This window comes from Salvelinus fontinalis, chromosome 39 (assembly GCF_029448725.1).
Source record: "Salvelinus fontinalis isolate EN_2023a chromosome 39, ASM2944872v1, whole genome shotgun sequence".
Taxonomy (NCBI): Eukaryota; Metazoa; Chordata; class Actinopteri; order Salmoniformes; family Salmonidae; genus Salvelinus; species Salvelinus fontinalis.
The window spans coordinates 15,595,595-15,617,896 of NC_074703.1; the positions used below are offsets into that span (position 1 = coordinate 15,595,595).

The 22,302-nt window shown below is 45.6% G+C and overlaps 1 gene segment (V, D, J or C); it reads right to left on the reverse strand.

Annotated features, from left to right (window-relative positions):
- Positions 1 to 14,567: 14,567 nt before the first annotated feature.
- LOC129838705 (Ig kappa chain V region K29-213-like) lies at positions 14,568 to 15,454 on the reverse strand. The segment is given in 2 exon segments: positions 14,568 to 15,199; positions 15,333 to 15,454. Coding segments are annotated over 2 exon segments (366 nt in total).
- Between the last annotated feature and the right edge of the window lie 6,848 nt (positions 15,455 to 22,302).

A 22,302-nucleotide genomic window follows, 5' to 3' on the forward strand; every position in this document is an offset into this window, starting at 1 on the left:
ACTCTGACAGTAGTAATCTCCTGCATCTTCAGCCTGGACTACACTGATGGTCAGAGTGAAGTCACTCCCAGATCCACTGCCACTGAATCTAGATGGTATGCCAGAGTCACGGGTACTAATGAAATATGTAAGGAGTCTAGGAGTGTCTCCAAGTTTCTGTTGATACCAGGCCAACCTCTGTCTATGTCCGCAAATGATTACAGCACTGCTGGTCTTACAGCTGAGACTGACTGAGTGACCCACTGAAACAATGTTCACTGCAGGAGACTGAGTCACAGTGATCTGTCCTCTGGACTCTGAAACAGTGATGTATAGTAGTTAGCATTCAATTGTTAATTAATTTGTCCAGGACTGTATAAAATAATAACTTTATATTCTCAGGGTAATTTTCTGTAAATTGTATTACCTTGAAAGTAGAGGGCAAGTGTCCAGATAAAGATGATGACAAAAATCATGGTTGTTGTGGGTTCTGTTGTCATGAAGGACAGCTCTCAGTCGTGAAGTGTTCAACTCACAATGTCCTCTCTATGCAAACATACCTTCATGATCCCAGAGGGACACTGGCTGCGTCTACACAGACAGGCCAATTCTAATCTTTTTCCCACTCATTTGTCTTTTGACCAATCACATCAGATCTTTTGACATCAGCGCTGATTTAATTGGTCAGAAGACCAACGAGTGAAAAAAAGATCTGAATTGGGCTGCGCAGACCAGTTGGCTGGAGTGTTTACGGACATATTCAATCTCTCCCTATCCCAGTCTGCTGTCCCCACTTGCTTGAAGATGTCCACCATTGTTCCTGTTCCCAAGAAAGCAAAGGTAACTGAACTAAATGACTATTGCCCCGTAGCACTCACTTCTGTCATCATGAAGTGTTTTGAGAGGCTAGTTAAGGATCATATCACCTCCACCTTACCTGACACTCTAGACCCACTTCAATTTGCATACAGCCCCAATAGATCCACAGACAACGCAATCACCATCGTACTGCACACTGCCCTATCCCATCTGGACAAGAGGAATACCTATGGAAGAATACTGTTCATCGACTACAGCTCAGCATTTAACACCATAGTACCCTCCAAACTCATCATTAAACCCGGGGTCCTGGGTCTGAACCCCGACCTGTGTAACTGGATCCTGGACTTCCTGACAGCCCCCCCCCCCCCCCCCCCCCAGGTGGTGAAGATAGGAAACAACACCTCCACTACGCTTATCCTCAATACAGGGGCCCCACAAGGCCCAGCAAGGAAGAAGCCACTGCTCCAAAACCGCCATAAAAAAGCCAGACTACGGTTTGCAACTGCACATGGGGACAAAGATTATACTCTTTGGAGAAATGTCCTCTGGTCTGATGAAACAAAAATAGAACTGTTTGGCCATAATGACCATCATTATGTTTGGAGGAAAAACGGGGAGGCTTGCAAGCCGAAGAACACCATCTCAACAGTGAAGCACGGGGGTGGCAGCATCATGTTGTGGGGGTGCTTTGCTGCAGGAGGGACTGGTGCACTTCACAAAATAGATGGCTTCATGAGGAGGGGAAACTATGTGGATATATTGAAGCAACATCTCAAGACATCAGTCAGGAAGTTAAAGCTTGGTCGCAAATGCGTCTTCCAAATGGACAATGACCCCAAGCATACTTCCAAAGTTGTGGCAAAATGGCTTAAGGACAACATAGTCAATGTATTGGAGTGGCCATCACAAAGCCTTGACCTCAATCCTATAGAAAATGTGTGGGCAGAACTGAAAAAGTGTGTGCGAGCAAGGAGGCCTACAACCTGACTCAGTTACACCAGCTCTGTCAGGAGGAATGGGCCAAAATTCACCCAACATATTGTGGAAAGCTTGTGGAAGGCTACCCGAAACGTTTGACCCAAGAGAAACAATTTAAAGGCAATGGTACCAAAAACTAATTGAGCGTATGTAAACTTCTGACCCACTGGGAATGTGATGAAAGCTGAAATAAATAATTCTCTCTACTATTATTCTGACATTTCACATTCTTTTTTATTTTTTATTTCACCTTTATTTAACCAGGTAGGCTAGTTGAGAACAAGTTCTCATTTGCAACTGCGACCTGGCCAAGATAAAGCATAGCAGTGTGAACAGACAACAACACAGAGTTACACATGGAGTAAACAATAAACAAGTCAATAACATAGTAGGAAAAAAAATTAAAATAAAAAAGAGAATCTATATACAGTGTGTCCAAAATGCATGAGGAGGTAGGCAATAAATAGGCCATAGGAGCGAATAATTACAATTTAGCAGATTAACACTGGGGTGATAAATCATCAGATGATCATGTGCAAATAGAGATACTGGTGTGCAAAAGAGCAGAAAAGTAAATAAATAAAAACAGTATGGGGATGAGGTAGGTAAATTGAGTGGGCTATATACCGATGGACTATGTACAGCTGCAGCGATCGGTTAGCTGCTCAGATAGCAGATGTTTAAAGTTGTTGAGGGAGATAAAAGTCTCCAACTTCAGAGATTTTTGCAATTCGTTCCAGTCGCAGGCAGCAGAGAAGTGGAAGGAAAGGCGGCCAAATGAGGTTTTGGCTTTAGGGATGATCAGTGAGATACACCTGCTGGAGCGCGTGCTACGGGTTGGTGTTGCCATCGTGACCAGTGAACTGAGATAAGGCGGCGCTTTACCTAGCATAGCCTTGTAGATGACCTGGAGCCAGTGGGTCTGACGACGAACATGCAGCGAGGGCCAGCCGACTAGAGCATACAGGTCACAGTGGTGGGTGGTATAAGGTGCTTTAGTAACAAAACGGATGGCACTGTGAAAAACTGCATCCAGTTTGCTGAGTAGAGTATTGGAAGCTATTTTGTAGATGACATCGCCGAAGTCGAGGATCGGTAGGATAGTCAGTTTTAGTAGGGTAAGTTTGGCGGCGTGAGTGAAGGAGGCTTTGTTGCGAAATAGAAAGCCGACTCTCGATTTGATTTTGGATTGGAGATGTTTGATATGAGTCTGGAAGGAGAGTTTGCAGTCTAGCCAGACACCTAGGTACTTATAGATGTCCACATATTCTTGGTCGGAACCATCCAGGGTGGTGATGCTAGTCGGGCGTGCGGGTGCAGGCAGCGAACGGTTGAAAAGCATGCATTTGGTTTTACTAGCATTTAAGAGCAGTTGGAGGCCACGGAAGGAGTGTTGTATGGCATTGAAGCTCGTTTGGAGGTTAGATAGCACAGTGTCCAAGGAAGGGCCAGAAGTATACAGAATGGTGTCGTCTGCGTAGAGGTGGATCAGGGAATCGCCCGCAGCAAGAGCAACATCATTGATATATACAGAGAAAAGTGTCGGCCCGAGAATTGAACCCTGTGGTACCCCCATAGAGACTGCCAGAGGACCGGACAACATGCCCTCCGATTTGATACACTGAACTCTGTCTGCGAAGTAGTTGGTTAACCAGGCAAGGCAGTCATTAGAAAAACCGAGGCTACTGAGTCTGCCGATAAGAATATGGTGATTGACAGAGTCGAAAGCCTTGGCCAGGTCGATGAAGACGGTGCACAGTACTGTCTTTTATCGATGGCGGTTATGATATCGTTTAGTACCTTGAGCGTGGCTGAGGTGCACCCGTGACCGGCTCGGAAACCGGATTGCACAGCGGAGAAGGCACGGTGGGATTCGAGATGGTCAGTGATCTGTTTGTTGACTTGGCTTTCGAAGACATTAGATAGGCAGGGCAGGATGGATATAGGTCTGTAACAGTTTGGGTCCAGGGTGTCTCCCCTTTTGAAGAGGGGGATGACCGCGGCAGCTTTCCAATCCTTGGGGATCTCAGATGATATGAAGGAGAGGTGGAACAGGCTGGTAATAGGGGGTGCGACAATGGCGGCGGACAGTTTCAGAAATAGAGGGTCCAGATTGTCAAGCCCAGCTGATTTGTATGGGTCCAGGTTTTGCAGCTCTTTCAGAACATCTGCTATCTGGATTTGGGTAAAGGAAAAGCTGGGGAGGCTTGGGCGAGTAGCAGCGGGGGGGGGGGGGCGGAGCTGTTGGCCAAGGTTGGAGTAGCCAGGAGGAAGGCATGGCCAGCCGTTGAGAAATGCTTGTTGAAGTCTTCGATTATCACGGATTTATCGGTGGTGACCGTGTTACCTAGCCTCAGTGCAGTGGGCAGCTGGGAGGAGGTGCTCTTGTTCTCCATGGACTTTACAGTGTCCCAGAACTTTTTGGAGTTAGAGCTACAGGATGCAAATTTCTGCTTGAAAAAGCTGGCCTTTGCTTTCCTGACTGACTGCGTCTATTGGTTCCTGACTTCCCTGAACAGTTGCATATCGCGGGGACTATTCGATGCTATTGCAGTTCGCCACAGGATGTTTTTGTGCTGGTCGAGGGCAGTCAGGTCTGGAGTGAACCAAGGGCTATATCTGTTCTTAGTTCTGCATTTTTTGCACGGAGCATGCTTGTCTAAGATGGTGAGTCATTCTAAGATGGCGGTCATTCTTTTAAATGACCAGGCATCCTCAACTGACGGGATGAGGTCAATATCCTTCCAGGATACCCGGGCCAGGTCGATTAGAAAGGCCTGCTCGCAGAAGTGTTTTGGGGAGCGTTTGACAGTGATGAGGGGTGGTCGTTTGACCGCGGACCCGTAGCGGATACAGGCAATGAGGCAGTGATCGCTGAGATCCTGATTGAAGACAGCAGAGGTGTATTTGGAGGGCAAGTTGGTCAGGATAATGTCTATTAGGGTGCCCATGTTTACGGATTTAGGGTTGTACCTGGTGGGTTCCTTGATGATTTGTGTGAGATTGAGGGCATCTAGCTTAGATTGTAGGACTGCCGGGGTGTTAAGCATATCCCAGTTTAGGTCACCTAACAGAACAAACTCTGAAGCTAGATGGGGAGCGATCAATTCACAGATGGTGTCCAGGGCACAGCTGGGAGCTGAGGGGGGTCGGTAGCAGGCGGCAACAGTGAGAGACTTATTTCTGGAGAGATTCATTTTTAAAATTAGAAGTTCGAACTGTTTGGGCATAGACCTGGAAAGTATGACAGAACTTTGCAGGCTATCTCTGCAGTAGATTGCAACTCCTCCCCCTTTGGCAGTTCTTTCTTGACGGAAAGTGTTATAGTTGGGTATGGAAATCTCCGAAATTTTGGTGGCCTTCCTAAGCCAGGATTCAGACACGGCAAGGACATCAGGGTTGGCAGAGTGTGCTAAAGCAGTGAGTAAAACAATCTTAGGGAGGAGGCTTCTGATGTTGACATGCATGAAACCAAGGCTTTTTCGATCACAGAAGTCAACAAATGAGGGTGTCTGGGGACATGCAGGGCCTGGGTTTACCTCCACATCACCCGAGGAACAGAGGAGTAGTAGGATGAGGGTGCGGCTAAAGGCTATCAAAACTGGTCGCCTAGAGCGTTGGGGACAAGGAATAAAAGGAGCAGATTTATGGGCGTGGTAGAATATATTCAGGGCATAATGTGCAGACAGGGGTATGGTGGGGTGCGGGTACAGCGGAGGTAAGCCCAGGCACTGGGTGATGATAAGAGAGGTTGTATCTCTGGACATGCTGGTTATAATGGGTGAGGTCACCGCATGTGTGGGAGGTGGGACAAAGGAGGTATCAGAGGTATTAGGAGTGGAACTACGGGCTCCATTGAAAACTGAAACAATGATAACTAACCTGAACAACAGTATACAAGGCATATTGATATTTGAGAGAGACATTTAAAGTAAGGCATAAAGTAATCGCAGGTCTTGATTGGGAGAGCTAGTTAAAACAACAGGTGAGACAACAGCAGCTAGTCAGCTAACACAACAACAGCAGGTAAAATGGCGATGACTAGGCAGAGAGGGTCAGATTAACTACACACAGAGCCTGAGTTCGCGGCTGGGGCCGACAGATAAACACAAATAAACAGAATGGAGTACCGTGATTAATGGACAGTCCAGCAGGCATCAGCTATGTAGCCAAGTGATCGTAGTGTCCAGGGGGGAGCAGTGGATGGAACAGGGAAGCCGTCACCACGCTAGCACGCGGCGTTTAAAGTTAGTAGCCCGGGGGTGGTCTGCTCAGACGGAGGCCGGTTGAGGGCACAGCGGATGGAGTATTCGTCGGCAGACCAGACGTGGTGGTGCGGCGGGGCGCCGTGTCGACAGAGAATCCAAGCCAGATGGCGAAAGAGGTATTGTAGAATTTTGTTTGCTAACTGGTGCTAGCTTCGTGGCAGTGGCGTTAGGGGATAGCTTCGGTACTGGGTGCCACGGAGGGTGCAAGCTAGCTGTGAGCTAGCTAGCTGCAAGCTGTGAGCTAGCTAGCTGCAAGCTAGCTGTGAGGATCAGAAGTAGTGGCTCAAGGATTACGGCAGGAATCCGGCTTTGTTGTGGAGAGACAGTCCGATGCTGGTAGATTGGCGAGTAATATCCAGGCTAAGAACAGGGCTGGTGTCTTTGCAGAAGGTAAAAGCCGCTAGCAGTGGCTAAAAATGACTAAATAGCTTGTAGCTGATTAGCTGGTTAGCTACTGGAGGTTCTTGAAAGTGTTCCAAAGTAAAAAAATAATAGCGATTCCGTATCACATTGGGTGAGGCAGGTTAACGGAAGGTATAATCAAATAAAAAATCGAAAAGAGATAGAATTAAAAAAATATATGTATATACAAAAAATATGTAAAATACAAAAGTACAAGGGAGGACGAACAAAAACACGCCTACACTGCTACGCCATCTTGGATGTCATAGAAAGTGGTGTTCCTAACTGACCTAAGACAGGGAATTTTTACTAGGAATAAATGTCAGGAATTGTGAAAAACTAAGTTTACATTTATTTGGCTAAGGTGTATGTAAACTTCCAACTTCAACTGTATATATATATATATATATATATATATATATATATATATATATATATACCAGTCAGAAGTTTGGACACACCTACTCCTTCCAGAATTTTGCTTTATTTTTTACTATTTTTTACTTTTTAGCTTTTTTAATAGTGAAGACATCAAAAATATGAAATATCACATATGGAATCATCTAGTAAGCAAAAAAGTGTTTGTCACACCAGTCTTTGCTTTGGCTCCCCCTCCTGTCCAGCTCAGGCATTCGGCGTTGCCGACCTGCTGCTTGCAAACGCCCTTCACTCAATAACCCCGGACTTGTCTCGTCATCATTCCACACACCTGGTTCCAATCCTCACTCTATCACTGTATATATACTCCCTCTGTCATTTGTCTTTGTCGCTCATTGTAAATGTTGATTGTTTTCCTGAGAGGAATCTCTCCTACTATTTCCTGAATACTTTGTTATTTTGCACTTTTGGTTTAGTCCAGTTTTTATATATGGTGCTTTAATAAATTCAGTAGTTCTAAACCTGCAACTGCCTCCTGCCTACTCCTACCTACACTTGTGACAGGGTCTCCGTTATGTTTGTATCAAAAATATTATAAATTTGAGTATTCTGATCAGATACGTTCCTAAAAAAATGTCTGTTTGACAAAGTAATGTTTAAGTTAAACACGTCATACCTATATCTTTTCTGCTTGTATACTTTATTACTTTAATCTGATTTATATTAAGTTACTGTTTTCTTCACATCTTTTAGCAATATAACTGTTATATTCATATACAGTTTTAGAAGTCATTTCCAAAGTGCTTTATTTTGATGTAGTTGATGTGTTGTTTCTCCTTGGTAACAGTTTCCCCACCCTGACTGTCCTGCCCCCCTCTAGTGAGGAGCTGTCCAGTAAGACAACGACCACACTGATGTGCCTGGCCAACAAGGGCTCCCCTCAGACTGGATCATGAGTTGGAAAGTGGACTGAACCACCAAGAAGCAGGAAGCCAATCCTGGAGTTCTGGAAAGGGATGGCCTGTTCAGCTGGAACAGCACCCTGACTCTCACTATCCAGGAGTGTATTCAAAACAGAGGTCATATTCAGGGATTTTGATTATTGTATTGTCAACAAAACAAAGGGGATGATCGTGGACTTCAGGAAACAGCAGAGGGAGCACCCCCCTATTCACATCGACGGGACAGTAGTGGAGAAGGTGGAAAGTTTTAAGTTCCTCAGTGTACATACACATCACGGAAAAACTGAAATGGTCCACCTACACAGACAGCGTGGTGAAAAAGGCACAACAGCGCCTCTTCAACCTCAGGAGGCTGAAGAAATTTGGCTTGTCACCGAAAACACTCACAAACTTTTACAGATGCACAATTGAGAGCATCCTGTCGGGCCGTATCACCGCCTGGTACGGCTACTGCTCCGCCCACAACCGTAAGGCTCTCCAGAGGGTAGTGAGGTCTGCACAAAGCATCACTGGGGGCAAACTACCTGCCCTCCAGGACACCTACACCACCTGATGTCACAGGAAGGCCGAAAAGATCATCAAGGACAACAACCACCCGAGCCACTGCCTGTTCACCCCGCTATCATCCAGAAGGCGAGGTCAGTACAGGTGCATCAAAGCTGGGACCGAGAGACTGAAAAACAGCTTCTATTTCAAGGCCATCAGAGTGTTAAACATTCATCACTAACATTGAGTGGCTGATGCCAACATATTCACTCAAATCTCTAGCCACTTTAATAATAAAAAATTGGATGAAATAAATGTATCACTAGTCACTTTAAACAAAGCCACTTTATATAATGCTTACATACCCTACATTACTCCTCTCATATGTACATACTGTACTCTATACCATCTACTGCATCTTGCCTATGCCGCACGGCAATCACTCATCCATATATTTATATGTACATATTCTTATTCATTCCTTTACACTTGTATATATAAGGTAATTGTTGTGAAATGTATAGTTTACTTGTTAGATATTACTACACGGTCGGAACTAGAAGCACAAGCATTTCGCTTCACTCGCACTAAAATCTGCTAACCATGTGTATGTGACCAATGAAATTTGATTTCTTTTCAGATTGGTTGATGGCTTTCCTTGAGTTACTCAACAGAGTCAACATGTGGTTAATGATCAAGTGGAACATTTTGTGATCAGTTATGATGTAAGGTCTTCTAGACACAGCTCTAGTTTGACTCTATTGTTGTTCATCTCTACTACACACTGTGTCATTGTACTGGATCATCTCCTCCCCTCAGCACCTGCAGTAGGTCCCAGCTGTAGCATTACAGTCACTGTGCAGTCTGACTAAGGGAGGTTTTTGTACGGCTCTGTATCACTGTGTGAACACATATTTACTATTGGGGTAGTGGAAACTCTGACAGTAGTAATCTCCTGCATCTTCAGCATGGACTGCACTGATGGTCAGAGTGAAGTCACTATGAGTTCCACTGCCACTGAATCTAGATGGAGTCCCAGACTGAAGTGTTTTAGCAGAGTAAATAAGGAGTTTAGGAGCTCCTCCAGGTTTCTGTTGATACCAGGCTAGACGGGGATAAGAGGTCCCTGCATCATACACATTACTGCTGGTTTTACAGTTCAGAGAGACTGCCTGTCCTGGGAGAACAGCTTTCACTGCAGGAGTCTGAGTTACAGTGAACTGTCCTCTCGATTCTAAAAAATATAATAAAAGCACAATTATTGAATACACTGAATATACATATTAAAGCCATATATATGATTATTTCATGTAGCTTCAATGATATTTTCTATAATACGAAGAACAAAAAAATGGTACCTTGAAAGCAGAGTGCCAGTGTCCAGATGAAGATGGTGATGAAAGTCATGGTTGTTGTGGGTTCTGTTGTCATGAAGGACAGCTCTCAGTCATGAAGCGTTCAACTCACAGGGATATAAACACTCCCAGAGCACTGAAGCATGTGCTGTCTATGCAAAGTGTCCTCTCTATGCAAACAGATCAGCTTGACTGTGGGATCTGTGAAGAGAGACAGCAGCAGATTCATTTGAGTAATTTAGCAGATGCTCTTCTCCAGAGCAATTTACAGTAGTGAGTGCATACATTTTCGTACTGGTCCCACAATGGAATCAAACCAACAACCCTTGAGTTGCAAGCGCCATGCTCTACCAACTGAGCCACACGGGACCAGTTAACTTCTTTCTACATAGACAATCCTGGAACCAGAGGGTGGCTATTTAGGGTTCAGGTGATGTTTAGACTTGAGGGTCTTTGTACTCTGGTTTATGGAGTTTATTACTCATTTATAACATCAATAAATATGGTTGAAATCTTGATTGAAATGCACTATTCAGCAGGGGGACATGACTGGGGTATTTATTCTGAATCAATGTGAGACATTATTATTACACACATAATTATGCAGTCCATTCAATGTATTGCACATTATTGCATATAATGAAATGTTTGCATTGGATTTTTCAAAGCAGATGTGGAATAATCAATTATGAAATGGGTGAACGTTGTAGGAACTAGGGGAAAATGATCAAGGTGGTTAAGACTTTCTATAGATTATCTAATTCCTAGACATTTATAAAAATGTATGTGCTGCCACTGATGGGTTACCACTTCAGGAATGCTTTGGTGACAGTATATGGGTTACCACTTCAGGAATGCTTTGGTGACAGTATTTGGGTTACCCCTTCAGGAATGCTTTGGTGACAGTATATGGGTTACCACTTCAGGAATGCTTTGGTGACAGTATATGGGTTACCACTTCAGGAATGCTTTGGTGACAGTATATGGGTTACCACTTCAGGAATGCTTTGGTGACAGTATATGAGTTGACAGATTAAGTTTCACTGATAAATTTAGCTCAGTGTATTTTAGTTCAGTCAGTGTTCCAGTTCACTGTCTCTTCCTCAGCACCTGCTGTCATACCCAACTAGTGCAGTTACTGTGAAATCTGAAGGAGGTTTCTATACGTCTCTATAGCACTGTGTGAACACATGTTCATCATTGTGAAGGTGTAAACTCAGTAGTAATCTCCTGCATCTTCAGTCTAGACTCCACTGATGGTCAGAGTGAAGTCACTCCCAGATCCACTGCCACTGAATCTAGAGGGAGTCCCAGAGTTAGGGGTACTAATGAAATATGTAAGGAGTTTAGGAGTTTCTCCATTTCTGTTGAAACCAGCCCAACCTTTGTCTATGTCCATAAATGATTACAGCACTGCTGGTCTTACAGCTGAGACTGACTGAGTGACCCACTGAAACAGTTTTCACTGCAGGAGACTGAGTCACAGTGATCTGTCCTCTGGACTCTGAAACAGAGATGTATAGTAATTAGCATTACATTTGTCCAGTACTGTATAAAATAATAACTTTATATTGTCAAGGTAATTTTCTGTAAACGATATAACATTGAAAGCAGAGCTAAAGTGTCCAGATGAAGATGGTGATGAAAGTCATGGTTGTTGTGGGTTCTGTTGTCATGAAGGACAGCTCTCAGTCATGAAGTGTTCAACTCACAGGGATATAAACACTCCCAGAGCACTGAAGCATGTGCTGCCATTACAAAGTGTCCTCTCTATGGAAACACAATTTCATGATCCCAGAGAGACACTGGCTGCATCTATACTGGCAGGCCAATTCTGATCTTTTTCCCACTCATTTGTCTTTTGACCAATCACATCAGATCTTTCGACATCAGAGCTGATTTGAAAAAAATATCTGAATTGGGCTACGCAGACCAGTTGGCTGGAGTGTTTACGGACATTTTCAATCTCTCCCTATCCCAGTCTGCTTTCCCCACTTGCTTCAAGATGGCCACCGTTGTTCCTATACCCAAGAACGCAAAAATAACTGAAATAAATGACTATCACTCACTTCTGTCATCATGATGTGCTTTGAGAGGCTAGTTTAAGGATCATATCACCTCCACCTTACCTGACACCCTAGACCCACTTCAATTTGCATACCTCCCCAATAGATACACAGACATTGCAATCACCATCGCACTGCACACTGCCCTATCCCATCTGGACAAGAGGAATACCTATGTAAGAATACTGTTCATTCACTATTGTTCCGCCGTCAACACCATAGTACCCTCCAAGCTCATCATTAAGCTTGGGGCCCTGGGTCTGAACCCCAACCTTGACACTGAATAGTAAATCTGAATCTGTTAAATGCATGTCTTTGTGGACTTAGGGGCAGTTTCCTGGACACATTCATCCTAGTCCTGGACTAAAAGCAAGCTCATTGGATAATCTTCATTGAATGTTCTTTTTAGTCTCGTACTAGTCTTCATCTGTGTCCAGGAAACCCCCCTCCTAGTGTTTTGTTGCTCTTGGTGGGCTAAACTGTAGAGCATGAATATAACATACATTTATCTGATGGATTGTTTTGTCTTAATATATTTTCAGAGTTTCTTTTTGCCTTTATCTTTATAGATTGATTGTTATGTTGTTGTCGGTTGTTTTCGGTACTGTAGCTAATTGTTTATCTTATGTGTATTGCCTCTCTCTCTCTCTCTCTTTCTCTCCTCTCCAGCTGGTCTCTCTGTCAGGCCCACAGTGTCTCTGCTCCCCCCGTCCTCTGAGCAGCTCTCTGGGGGCTCGGCCACACTGGCCTGCCTGCTGAGCACCCCCAGGGGGCGATGGTGAGCTCGGATATGGACGGGGAGGAGGGAAGGAGGGGGTCCTGACCACCACAGAAGAAGAGAAGGGCGGCCGCTACAGCCGAAGCAGCTCCCTGACCCTGAGCAAGGCATGCTGGGAAGAGGGAGAGGTGTACAACTGCAGGGTCGCCCATGACGACATCAGTTATGACACCAGTTATTCGACAACCTTCCGGAGAAGTCATTGAGGAGTACACCACATCAGTCACTAGCTTTATCAATAAGTGCATCAAGGACGTCGTCCCCACAGTGACTGTACGTACATACCCCAACCAGAAGCCATGGATTACAGGAAACATTCACACTGAGCTAAAGGGTAGAGCTGCCGCTTTCAAGGTGTGGGACTCAAATCCGGAAGCTTATAAGAAATCCTGCTATGGCACAACCCCAACACCATCATTAAGTTTGCAGACGACACAACAGTCCTAGGTCTGATCACCGACAACGACGAGACAACCTATAGGGAGGAGGTCAGAGACCTGGTCGGGTGGTGCCAGAATAACAACCTATCCCTCAACGTAACCAAGACTAAGGAGATGATTGTGGACTACAGTATGAGGAGGACCGAGCACGCCCCCATTCTCATCGACGGGGCTATAGTGAAGCAGGTTGAGAGCTTCAAGTTCCGTGGTGTCCACATCAAGAACAAAGGCCACAACAAAGCCTATTCCCCCTCAGGACACTAAAAAGATTTGGCATGGGTCTTGAGATCCTCAACAGGTTCTACAGCTGCAACATCGAGAGCATCCTGACTGGTTGCATCACTGCCTGGTACAGCAATTGCTCGGCCTCTGACCGCAAGGCACTACAGAGGGTAGTGCGTATGGTCCAGTACATCACTGGGGCTAAGCTGCCTGCCATCCAGGACCTCTACACCAGGCGGTGTCAGAGGAAGGCCCTAAAAAATGTTGAAGACCACAGCCACCCAAGTCATAGACTGTTCTCTCTACTACCACATGGCAAGCGGTACCGGAGTGCCAAGGCTAGGACAAACAGGCTTCTCAGCAGTTTTTACCCCCAAGCCATAAGACTCCTGAACAGGTAATCAAATGGCTACCTGGACTATTTGCATTGTGTTCCCCCCAAACACTTATTTTTACGCTGCTGCTACTCTCTGTTTATCAAATATGCATAGTCACTTTAACTATACATTCATGTACATACTTCCTCAATTGGGCCGACCAAACAGTGCTCCCGCACATTGGCTAACCGGGCTATCTGCATTGTGTCCCACCACCCACCACCCACCACCCGCTAATCTCTCTTTTACACTACTGCTAATCTCTGTTCATCATATATGCATAGTCACTTTAACCATATCTACATGTACATACTACCTCAATCAGCCTGACTAACCGGTGTCTGTATGTAGCCTCGCTACTTCTATAGCCTCGCTACTGTATATAGCCTGTCTTTTTACTGTTGTTTTATTTATTTACCTACCTATTGTTCACCTAATACCTTTTTTGCACTATTGGTTAGAGCCTGTAGGTAAGCATTTCACTGTAAGGTCTACTACACCTGTTGTATTCCAGGTTTTAGCTTTATTTTTTACTTTTTTACTTTTTGTAAAGTGAAGACATCAAAACTATGAAATAACACATTTGGAATCATGTAGTAACCAAAAAAGTGTTTTTCACGCCAGCCGTCGCTTTGGCTCCCCCTCCTGTCCTGCTCAGGCGATTGGCGTCGCCGGCCTTTTAGCTGCTGACAAACCTGCAGCTTGCAACAACGTTCACTCATCAACCCCGAACTTGTCTCGTCATCATAACACACCTGGTTCCAATCCTCACTCTATAACTGTTTATACTCCCTCTGTCATTTGTCTTTGTCTCTCATTGTAAATGTTGCTTGTTTTCCTGAGAGGAATCTCTCCTACTATTTGCTGAGTACTTTATTATTTTGCACTTTGGGTTTTGTCCAATTTTTATATATGGCGCTTTAATAAATTCAGTAGTTCTAAACCATGAGCTGGAAAGTGGATGGGACCACCGAGAAGCAGGAAGCTAGTCCTGGGGTCCTGGAGTAGGATGGCCTGTTCAGCTGGAGCAGCACCCTGACTCTCACTTTCCAGGAGTGTATTCAAAACACAGGTCATCTTTAGGGGTTTGATCATTGTATCATCTCTATTCAGATTGGTTGATGATTCTCATTGAGTTACTCAACAGAGTCAACATGTATTAAATGATCAGCAGAAACATTTAGTGATCAGTTGTGATCTAAGGTCTTCTAGACACAGCTCTGGTTTGACTCTATTGTTATTCAGCTCTACTACACACTGTGTCATTGTACAGGATCATCTCCTCCCCTCAGCACCTGTAGTAGGTCCCAGCTGTAGCAGTACAGTCACTGTGCAGTCTGACTGAGGGAGGTTTTTGTACGGCTCTATATCACTGTGTGAACACTGGACCACTGTGTAAACTCTGACAGTAGTAATCTCCTGCATCTTCAGACTGGACTCCACTGATGGTCAGAGTGAAGTCACTATGAGTTCCACTGCCACTGAATCTAGATGGAGTCCCAGACTGAAGTGTTTTAGCAGAGTAAATAAGGAGTTTAGGAGCTCCTCCAGGTTTCTGTTGGTACCAGGCTAGAAAGTTATTGTTATACACATTACTGCTGGTTTTACAGTTCAGAGAGACTGTCTGTCTTGGGAGAACAGCTTTCACTGCAGGAGTCTGAGTCACAGTGTACTGTCCTCTGGATTCTAAAAAATATAATAAAAACACAATTATTAAATACACAAATAGTTCTGAATATACATATTAAAGCCATATATATGATTATTTAACGTAGCTTGAATTATATTTTCTATAATACGAAGAACAAAAAAATGGTACCTTGAAAGCAGAGTGCCAGTGTCCAGATGAAGATGGTGATGAAAGTCATGGTTGTTGTGGTTCTGTTGACATGAAGGACAGCTCTCAGTCATGAAGTGTTAAACTCACAGGGCTATAAACACTCCCAGAGCACTGAAGCATGTGCTGCCAATGCAAAGTGTCTTATGTAAATAGTGTTACTGGTAGTACCCACATTCATAACTGTTAGCTATTTAACTATACACAGAGTATACAGATGCATAATATTTGACCATGTTTTAAATACCTTATGCTGTAAATCAGTGATCCAATATCAAAATGTATTTATCTAAGTGTGTCAGTGGAATATACTCATAACCCACAATTATCAGCCCCTATTGTATTATTCTATTACTTCAGAACTATCAGTCCCTATTGTGTTATACTAGTACTTCAGTTCTATCAGTCCCTATTGTGTTATACTAGTACTTCAGTTCTATCAGTCCCTATGGTATTATACTAGTACTTCAGTACTATCAGTCCCTATTGTATAATACTAGTACTTCAGTACTTTCAGTCCCTATTGTATTATACTAGTACTTCAGTTCTATCAGTCCCTATGGTATTATACTAATACTTCAGTACAATCAGTCCCTATTGTATTATACTAGTACTTCAGTACTATTCATGCTGTCCCTAGGAGAGGTGCGTCACTTGAGTGGGTTGAGTCACTGATGTGATCTTCCTGTCTGGGTTGGCGCCCCCCCTTGGTTTGTGCCGTGGCGGAGGTCTTTGTGGGCTATACTCTGTAACGGCAGTCTAGCTCTTCCTCCTCCTCAGACGAGGAGAGGCGAGAAGGATCTGAGGACCAATGTGCAGCGTGGTAATTTTCCATGATGAATTTAATAGACAAGACGAACACTGACACGAAAATACACTTGAATAATTTACGAAACAACAAACGACATTAAACAGACCTGAACATGAGAACTACATAAAACGAAGAACGCATGAACAGGAAAAGAACGAACGACACGAGACAGTACCATGTGGTGCAACTAACACAGACACAGCGACAATCACCCACAAACAAACAGTGAGAACAGCCTACCTTAATATGGTTCTCAATCAGAGGAAACGTCAAACACCTGCCTCTAATTGAGAACCATATCAGGCAACACATTAACCCAACATAGAAACACAAAACATAGACTACCCACCCAGCTCACGTCCTGACCAACTAAACAAAGTAAAACAAAGGAAAAACAGGTCAGGAACGTGACAGAACCCCCCCCCCCCCCCCTCAAGGTGCGAACTCCGGGCGCACCCCTAAAACTCAAGGGGAGGGTCTGGGTGGGCATCTGTCCGCGGTGGCGGCTCCGGCGCAGGACGAGGACACCACTCCACCATTGTCTTTGTCCCCCTCCTTAGCGTCCCTTGAGTGGCGACCCTCGCCCCCGACCCTGGTCCAGGAACCTTCACCAAGGCCCCTCCTAAATAAAGGAGACAACTCAGGACAGAGAGGTAGCTCAGGACAGAGAGGTAGCCCAGGACAGAGAGGTAGCTCAGGACAGAGAGGTAGCTCAGGACAGAGGGGTAGCTCAGGACAGAGGGGTAGCTCAGGACAGAGGGGTAGCTCAGGACAGAGGGGTAGCTCAGGACAGAGGGGCAACTCCGGACTGAAGGGCAGCTCCGGACAGAGAGGCAGCTCTGGACTGAATGGTTGCTTCGGACTAGATGCAGCTCCGGACTATATGGCAGCTCATGACTGGAGGGCAGCTCATGACTGGAGGGCAGCTCATGACTGGAGGGCAGCTCATGACTGGAGGGCAGCTCATGACTGGAGGCTAGCTCATGACTGAAGGGCAGCTCATGACTGAAGGGCAGCTCATGACTGGAGGGCAGCTCATGACTGGAGGGCAGCTCATGACTGGAGGGCAGCTCATGACTGTAGGGCAGCTCATGACTGAAGGGCAGCTCATGACTGGAAGGCAGCTCATGGCTGGTGGCTCTGGCAGCTCCTGACTGGCTGGCGGCTCTGGCAGGCTCCTGACTGGCTGGCGGCTCTGGCAGCTCCTTACTGGCTGGCGGCTCTGGCAGCTCCTGACTGGCTGGCGGCTCTGGCAGCTCCTGACTGGCTGGCGGCTCTGGCAGCTCCTGACTGGCTGGTGGCTCTGGCAGCTCCTGACTGACGGACGGCTCTAGCGGCTCCTGACTGGCGAACGGCTCTGATGGCTCGGGACAGACGGGCGGCTCTAATGGCTCGGGACAGACGGATGGCTCAGATGGCGCTGGGCAGACGGATGGCTCAGATGGCGCTGGGCAGACGGATGGCTCAGATGGCGCTGGGCAGACGGATGGCTCAGATGGTGCTGGGCAGACGGATGGCTCAGATGGCGCTGGGCAGACGGATGGCTCAGATGGCGCTGGGCAGACGGATGGCTCAGATGGCGCTGGGCAGATGGATGGCTCAGATGGCGCTGGGCAGGCAGGCAGCTCAGACGGCGCTGGGCAGACGAGCAGTGCAGGCGGCGTTGGGCAGACGGCCGACTCTGACCTGCTGAGGCGCACAGTAGGCCTGGTGCGTGGTGCCGGAACTGGTGGTACCGGACTGGAGACACGCACCTCAAGGCTAGTGCGGGGAGCAGGAACAGGGCACATTGAATTCTCGAGGCGCACAGTAGGCCTGGTGCGTGGTACCGGAACTGGAGGTACTGGGCTGGAGACACGCACCACAGGGAGAGTGTATGGAGGAGGAACAGGGCTCTGGAGACGCACTGGAAGCCTGCTGTGTGGTGTAGGTGGTACATTTGCACATTTGTGGCCTGCTGGAGGTCATTTTGCAGGGCTCTGGCAGTGCTCCTCATTGCACAAAGGCGGAGGTAGCGGTCCTGCTGCTGGGTTGTTGCCCTCCTACGGCCTCCTCCACGTCTCCTGATGTACTGGCCTGTCTCCTGGTAGCGCATCCATGCTCTGGACACTACGCTGACAGACACAGCAAATCTTCTTGCCACAGCTCGCATTGATGTGCCATCCTGGATGAGCTGCACTACCTGAGCCACTTGTGTGGGTTGTAGACTCCGTCTCATGCTACCACTAGAGTGAAAGCACCACCAGCATTCAAAAGTGACCAAAACATCAGCCAGGAAGCAAAGGAAACTGAGAAGTGGTCTGTGGTCACCACCTGCAGAATCACTCCTTTATTGGGGGTGTCTTGCTAATTGCCTATAATTTCCACCTTCTGTCTATTCCATTTGCACAACAGCATGTGAAATTTATTGTCAATCAGTGTTGCTTCCTAAGTGGACAGTTTGATTTCACAGAAGTGTGATTGACTTGGAGTTACATTGTGTTGTTTAAGTGTTCCCTTTATTTTTTTGAGCAGTGTATATTACCTTGAATCCAGAAAGCTATTGTCCAGATGAAGATGGTGATAAAAGTCATGGTTGTTGTGGGTACTGTTGTCATGAAGGACAGCTCTCAGTCATGAAGTGTTAAACTCACAGGGATATAAACACTCCCAGAGCACTGAAGCATGTGCTGCCAATGCAAAGTGTCCTCACTATGCAAACATACTTTTTTGGTCCCACAGGGAAACTGTAGTTGAAGGGATCTTTTTCTTTTTTGGGATTTGGTTGGCGGATCGCATCCAACTTTAAGTTGCATACACCGCCACCTACTGTACTGGTGTGTGAGGCCCTTCACGGCCTACCAACATTATATTATTTGATACAATAATACTGCATTGGGAAAAAGGAAAAGGACAATGACCCCACCAACTATTAGCCATCTCTAAAAAATCCCCCACCCATTCCACTATTTAACCCTACCTAGTTCTACTCAAGACCAACGGTCTGAGATGACATATCACTACCACTCAACACCCCCTGCAGCTCTTCTACAGTAAATCTTTGCATTCCGCTGCCACCACAACCACTATTTTCTGTGACTTTCGATCCATTTCTGCAATACAATTAACAACCATGGCTAAATATGCTTACTGAAGCACATATTCCTCCAATCACTCTATCTTGTTCTCTGCCTACTCACAGGAATCCTCTCAGGATCCCTCACCCTGTACCCATCTTTCTCTACCACTCTCTTCAATACAGCATACAACACTTTCTGTACTTCTCTAACCCTGGCAACCTCAATCTGCCTTTCTCTCACCGGACACCCCCACAACTAACACACACAACTTTCTTCAAAGATACCACACATTCATTTGTCTCAATCCCTCCTGCACGCTTCTCACATCTAGGCATCTCCCTCTTACACACTGCTACAATATGCCTATAACCTTGACACCTTAAACATAGTAATATTTGCGGAACATATGCTCTCCCGGGATAACTGACACTTCCTACCTTGACTTTATCTGGTAATGACTCCTCTTCAAACCTCAGCATGACAGATAATGTCTTCTCTGTTTCCCCACCGAATCTACTCATCGCCAAATGGCGGGCGTCACAGACACCAGGAATCCTCAATTTCAACTGCTCCTCCTCCACTTATTTCCACCCCCGTTATCACTCCCTTCTACGAGGCCCTGCTCCGCAGAGAAAATTACATCACAATTCTTGTCCCTAATCTCGTAATCCAGAGCGCCCTCTCCCTCTGGGCGGAGGAAACACAGTAAATCATCAGGAGTCCACTCCGAGTTACCTTTAGCAGCTCAACAGTCCCCAACCTCTCCTCCACCCAACCTGACACCACATATGGATCAGTCAAAAACAGTCAAATCATCCTTATCATACTTGGGATGGAGGCCCGAACTAGGCGATACTCGCTGCAGGTACTTCACCCTCACGTTCAACAAGTTCCATCTCTGAACTACTGGAGCACGTATCCTTGTTTTTGCACTTAACACCCACCTTCCTCACTACTTCCCTCTACACTCAACTTCTTCTCAGCAGTCATCACTACACCTGCCACTTCATTTAATTCATCCTCACTCTCGTCATTTTCCATTTCCTCCTCGAGCTCTTCCAAAAGTTCTGTGCGATCCTCCATTCCATATTTCCTCAAAACATATTCCATGTTTCTTTTTTTCCTTGTCCATCATCTTCTCCTTCACCAGATGTTCTAGAAGGCTAGTACAATCTCCCACTCCATATTTATTCATAATTTGTTTCCTTTTTTCTTGTCCTCCATCTTCCCATCTGACAGAATATCAACCCCTCATCCTCCTCTGCACTCGTTTAAAACAACTGGGTGTTGAAGGGATCTGTGTGAACAGAAGTATTTTAAAGGTTGGGGCTGATTTTCCAGCCAATCATGGCCTTGATTGGTAAACGAGCCTCATCTGGGCCCAATCAAAGGCTGGGAAGGTTCTGGAAGGTTCTAGCTGGGCGTGGCAGGAGAAAGGTTATGCCTTGACAGAACCTTAGGTCGTTTAAGTGGTTTGTAATCATGTTATATAATCTCAAAGCAAAGTGTCTCATATGTCATTATAAACTGGGTGGTTTGAGCCCTGAATGCTGATTGGCTAACAGCCGTGGTATACCAGACCGTATATCACGGGTATGACACAACATTTATTTTACTGCTCTAATTATGTTGGTAACCAGTTTACAATAGCAGTAAGGCTCCTTGTTGGTTTGTGATATATGGCCAATATACCACGGCTACGGGCTCTGTCTAGGCACTCCTCGTTGCAACGTGCTGAACAACTTCCCTTAGCTGTGGTATATTGGCCATATACCACACCTCCTCGGGCCTTATTGCTTAAATAGTCTTCCTGAACAATCAAACGTATTAATACATGTTGTGGGATGTGGTGTAGAAACATGATAGCTGTGTAATCACTGACATTATTTCTGTTAGAAGTGCTTATTGGGGACTGATAAATTGATTAGAGACATCTACAAATGGAGCATATTGTTATTACTGTATTACCAGAACAGATAGTGTCTGCTTTCTGTCTCCCACCAGTGGTCAGGGTGAGTAACTGCAGTTTGTGTATGGACCGTGATACTGACTGACTGACTCTGATCTCAAGTGGAGATCTCCAGAGCTCTGACGTCTCCAGTCTCCCGCTTCACCTGCTGCTCTCTGGAATTACCACAGTGGTGTGAGGGAGGATGTCTGGGTAATGTTTAGGTGCTTTATTGTATGTGTTTGAATCATGTTGATTCAATTCTAGCTATTCAAAACACAGGTCATCTTTAGGGGTTTGGATCATTGCACATCATCTCTATTCAGATTGGTTGATGGTTTTCTTTAAGTTACTCAACATAATGTAGTTAGTGATCAGGAGAAAAATCAGTTATGATCTAAGGTCTTCAAGACACAGCTCTAGTTTGACTCTGTTGTTGTTCATCTCTACTACACACTGTGTAATTGTACTGGATCATCTCCTCCCCTCAGCACCTGCAGTAGGTCCCAGCTGTAGCAGGACAGTCACTGTGCAGTCTGACTAAGGGAGGTTTTTGTACAACTCTGTATCAATGTGTGAACACTGGACCATCGTGGTAACTCTGACAGTAGTAATCTCCTGCATCTTCAGCCTGGACTCCACTGATGGTCAGAGTGAAGTCACTCCTAGATCCACTGCCACTGAATCTAGATGGAGTTCCAGACTAGAGGATTTTAGCCAAGTATATTAGGAGTTTAGGAGCTCATCCAGGTTTCTGGTGGTACAAGTGCAAATAGTGTCCATTGCTGTCACTGGATACAGCACTGCTGGTCTTACAGCTGAGGCTGACTGAGTAACCCTCTGAAACAGTTTTCACTGCAGGAGTCTGAGTCACAGTGACCTGGCCTCTGGACTCTGAAACAGTTTTCACTGCAGGAGTCTGAGTCACAGTGACCTGGCCTCTGGACTCTGAAACAGTTTTCACTGCAGGAGTCTGAGTCACAGTGACCTGGCCTCTGGACTCTGAAACAGAGATGGCATGTAGTATTAGCATTTAATTGTTCATTCATTTGTCCTCATAGCATATTAGCATAAACTGTAATGAGGTTATATAGCCTAATTTCGCAGTGGTCTGGAAAATGTTCTGTAAAATAT